Source organism: Octodon degus, unplaced genomic scaffold, assembly GCF_000260255.1.
Source record: "Octodon degus isolate 3935 unplaced genomic scaffold, OctDeg1.0 scaffold00109, whole genome shotgun sequence".
NCBI classification, from domain to species: domain Eukaryota; kingdom Metazoa; phylum Chordata; class Mammalia; order Rodentia; family Octodontidae; genus Octodon; species Octodon degus.
The window spans coordinates 4,028,747-4,033,456 of record NW_004524685.1 but is presented as its reverse complement, the minus strand read 5'-3'; the positions used below and the strand labels follow the sequence as shown (position 1 = coordinate 4,033,456).

At 33.0% G+C, this 4,710-nt stretch overlaps 1 protein-coding gene across 1 annotated transcript in view; it reads right to left on the bottom strand.

Annotated features, from left to right (window-relative positions):
• The window catches only part of Col24a1 (collagen type XXIV alpha 1 chain), a 403,759-nt gene that overhangs the window by 19,928 nt on the left and 379,121 nt on the right, over positions 1 to 4,710 (bottom strand). Inside the window, exons 51-52 of the mRNA XM_023699052.1 lie at positions 1,175 to 1,348; positions 429 to 597 (exon numbers count right to left, since the gene is read on the bottom strand). Of these exons, the coding sequence (XP_023554820.1) occupies positions 429 to 597; positions 1,175 to 1,348 (343 nt within the window). The remainder of the gene's footprint in view (positions 1 to 428; positions 598 to 1,174; positions 1,349 to 4,710) is intronic.

Below are 4,710 nucleotides of genomic sequence, written 5' to 3'. Positions count from 1 at the left end.
AAAAACCCTTCTATCTTTATGGTCATGGATTCAAGAATGAGAATTTTACATTTGTTGTGTAAAATTTATATCACATAATTGGTGGAAGGAACTCTATAATTTCATTCTTAGTTTTGTCAGCTCTGATGGCCCTAAATTACTAATCTTAAGAAGTGCTTTTGTAGGAAGACTCATAGGTCAGCTTTACCGATCTTAATTTTAATATGAATTTGCTGTGTTCCAAATATAAAGCTTAAGCAAATAATGTAGGTGAGTGATACTATCAGAAGTGTATCTTCCCCTTTGAGTACCTTGTTTTTAATGACGTAAGTTGTGCCAGTGTTTTGCCAACATGACCAAGATTTAGAATGAATGCAATGCAAGTCTCAGATGCAGTGAAATGTTAACATGAAGTTGGGCATCAGACTCTTTGAAAACCAAGAACTTACCATCCGATATTTTGTGTTCACAGTTGAGCAAATCTTTGCAGATTCGTGCTGGGTTATCTCGTGTGCCAAGAGGATTCCTGATGCGGTGCAATAAATTGCTAAGGTTGTTCAGGGTTTTGAATATCTCTGCACTGTGGTCAATTAAAGTCACTTCAGTATTCTGGTACCTCTGCCAAGTCATCATAAGAATCAAATAAGGAATAAAATCCTAATAACCATCATGAATCAGGACAGAAGGAAAAAATGTTCCTAGTTGTGTATAGTTAGAGCAGAGTATAAAGAATATTTTATATTTAAGCATAGGCATGTGAACATACTTTATTAATTTGACCCTCAAGAAGAGATAAGTTCATATTGGTAAGATTAATTTTCAAGCTGATATAAGACTTAACTACTGTGCTTTAGTTTAACACTTTTAAAATTACACATTTAATAGAGTTTCAATAAAATTAATAGTGATAAGAGATCAAATCTAAAGAATGATTTTTTTAAGAAAAAACTTTCTTTTAACTATTTTCTTTAACATTACCAATTTCTTATAAATAAGTCACTTAATAATGATACAGTCTTGTTTTAAACATTTTCTTTATGAAATGTCCTATGCATATTTGCTCTTTAAAAATGGCTTCATATTTTCAATCTGTTTTAAATCTTTGAGATAATGCCACATTTTGGCCTTTGAAAATTCTTCAGTTTAATTTGTGTTATATTGCAATTGCCAATATAAATAAAGCCAGATATATTACCTCCATCTGTAGGGCAGTATTTGATTCAATCAAGGCTTGAATAGCAGCATTGATATCCATTTGTTTCTGTGTAAAACAAAACCATTTGAGATCAGCAATAAGATCAACACTGAGTGTTCTGAAGTAAAGATTGTAAATTCTGAAAGCACCGCTGTTAAAGTATACTGGGCTTATCTAAAAGAGGATTGCAACTCTGAAGGCTAGACAAATCTTGCAAATATTGCCTGGTTATCTGAAAGGAACATATGCTGCCCCATCTAAATCTCAGAAAGTCTGTTAATTAAAATAGGATCAAAGTTTAGCGTCCTCAAATGAAAAACTATTTGTGCCTGTCACAGAAAGACACACACACCATTATTCATTATGGAAGAGGAATGAAATATGATCCTCTCACTTAATAAATTGTAAAGTGAAGAATAAATAAATGTAGTAATTTTTAACAGTTACATTCTTGGAAGGAAAACAGAATAAAATACTACTGTCCTGAGGTAGTCACCGCATTAGTTTAATCTGATACGTCTGTGGTCTTAAAAACAATTTCTGAAGTTGGAAAATGTACCATTAGTCCCAAAAGAAATAATGCAGCATGAATCCAATCTGTTCCTGCATTTAATAAAAGATATTTTTAGAGAAAAACTCAGTATAACCATTGGTAAAAGTCTTTTTGTAATTTTTTTTTTTTTTGAATAAGCTTGGAAACTAAGAAGCATGAGTTGGGAGAAGGTTCTGGGAAATGAAGACAAGGTTCTGTGTAAGTAAATGAAGCAATTTAATTTCTTTCAGAATGATCGTACTGCTAAGGTATCTTTTCATGTGGATGTCCACACAACTGAAACTGTTTTCAGCAGATCTTTCATAACTCATAGCGGGTAATCTAAAAAACTATTTAAAGTGATGGGACAATCAATAAAAGGTACTCTCTCCTACCTCAACATGTGTTTTCCATATTGGAAAAAAAATCAACTCATTCTGAATACATATATACGGGCAAATACTATGATATATATTTAGGATAAAATGTACTTGTAAATCTTAAGTTTAGAGGGGACATAGGTATTAATTAAATTACCCCTAAATGCATTGTAATATGTAAAATGAAAGAAAAATGAGTGTACATATGAGAACAATTAGGGAGCCAATCAAATCTGGAGTATGTAACAGACTGGAAGGGATAAATCAGGGACAAGTTTCCTGAGATAGTAAAGCATAAATAAGAATTGTTAGGGGGAAATGGTAAGAGAGCTTTTTAGGCAGATGTAACAACCATGCAAAAAGGCCATGAGACTTATTCATGAAGCAGAAAGGTTTGACCCAAAACGTTCTCTGAAAATTAAGTAGTTCTCATCATCTTGCTTGTGGAAATGGGAAAATTTTGGATAGGGGCCATACAAAAATGTTGGCACTACGTATGGAAACCTGCGTGGAGCACTAAACAACAGTCGCTTTCATATTTCTGCTTAGTCTCTTCTTGGTTATGAAGAGCATTAATTACAACATCTGGCCCAGTAGTTCTCTTACTCAGTTAGAATGTTTTGCACTTTTAAATATTATTAAACAAAAAAAAAATTATTAAACACCTTAAAGAACTTTTGCTTTGTGAGTTATGATATTTGCTATTTACAATAGTAGAAATATAAATGTCAAATTTAAAACTATGTGACTTGCTGAAAATAACAATTAGTCCATTATATATTGATATAAATAAAATACTTTTTTTTTTTTTTTTTTTTTTTTTTTGGCAGAACCAGGGATTGAACTCAGGCCCCTGCTCTTGCCAGGGAAGTGCTTATTCCACTGAGCCATCTCCCTGGCCCCAATACTTTGATAAAAATATTTTTCAAAAAATAGTAAGAAAGGTGGTTTTACACCTTTATATATCTATTTAATATTCTAATTGATAGCTAAATTCTCAAATTTACTTCTCTACTAAAGCAATTAAGATATGTTACCTCATTTTTTAAAAAAGTGCTTAGATTAAGCCTAAAGCCTTCTACATGTTAGGCAAGGGCTCTGATATATTATTTTAGCTGAAATATATGAAGAAAGTCTCACTTCCTAGAGATAAGCAGTTAAGCCTTTTCGGATAACAGATATCCCTTGATAACTGTGGCAAAGCTTGAGAAATGGAAAGTGTTTTTTTTACTTGTGCTGGAGATTGAGCCCATGGTGTTGTGAATGCTATATGGGCATTCTACCACTAAAGTACAACCAACAATCAATAATTTCTTATTGGAAGAGCATAAACTGGGTTCTACAAATACATTCCATAGTTTTCTAATGTAAATTTTTACATTAGCATGATAGTACCAACTAAGTATCTTTGTCTGAGTGATACATGAAGCAATATTGGTGGTTTCCCACTTAGTATAATGAAAGGTAAGGTGTGTTCACATGTGCAAAAATGTCAAACCAGGATTTTCACTGACATGGTGCTCCCACTAACAAATTTGGCAGATATTTATCTGAGCATCACAGAGAGTGTAATACACTCAAGCCACTCTATGGTTTGTTTAAAAAGGTTTTCATTTTTTTCTGGTAGAAGTAGCCTAATTCAGTACAATGGCACATGAAATACCTGATTTGCAAGTTTGGGAGGTCAAAAGTGAATTATCAGATTATTTATGCATGGGTGATTCATTTATCCCTTCACATATGAAGGGATTATCACATATGTAAAATACACATATGTAAAATATGTGTTTTCCTAACAGAAGAGCAGTGTGGGTGGATGATGATGATGATGATGACTCTGACACTGGCTATGGGAGCTGAAGTTCCTGTGATAGTGAAATGGAGCAAAAATTGACTAATCCAGACACAGGGAATGCTGATCTCCTTGACTTAGATGATGAAGAAAATAGAAATGTGAGAATATATCTGACTAGTTAAACTATTGTAAAATAGTCACACAACAAAATGGAATGATCCAATGTTAGAACTTAGAAAATATAGTGAAGTTCTAGGCTGGGTGAAACATATTGGGCAATATGTCGGCATTGCCATTCAGTGTTTGAAGTTATAATAGACAAGATGCTACAAGATGTTGTGAAATACACAAAAGCTGAAGTACCAATAAAACATTCTGTATGTACCAGAAGCCATATTCAAAATGTATTTCTTATGACATCGCATTAGTCGAACTGAAAGCACCTTTATAGGTCTGACATACTTAGCAGGGGTTTTTCATGGTAATTGTAGGAATGTAAAAGACATGGGAACATGATGGGTCAAAATGTGAACAATTATGCTTTCAGTTTAGAACTATATCCTGTAACTCAGCCATCAGATTCTCATTTTACAGTAATATATCGAATGATATGAACAGACTTGTTGCTCCTGTCTCAAAAACTAATCAGAGTTTGACATTTGCTTTCACAGTTGCCATTTGATCTTACAGTTGTTCAACTTGTAATTGATCAGTGCAGGAACTGTACACAGGAACAAAACAGAAATTCCAAATGAAAGGTTGCAATTCCAAAACAGAGAAGTGTATCGTATAATCTCTGAATTTCAAAAAGATTTACAGTGCCCTTATA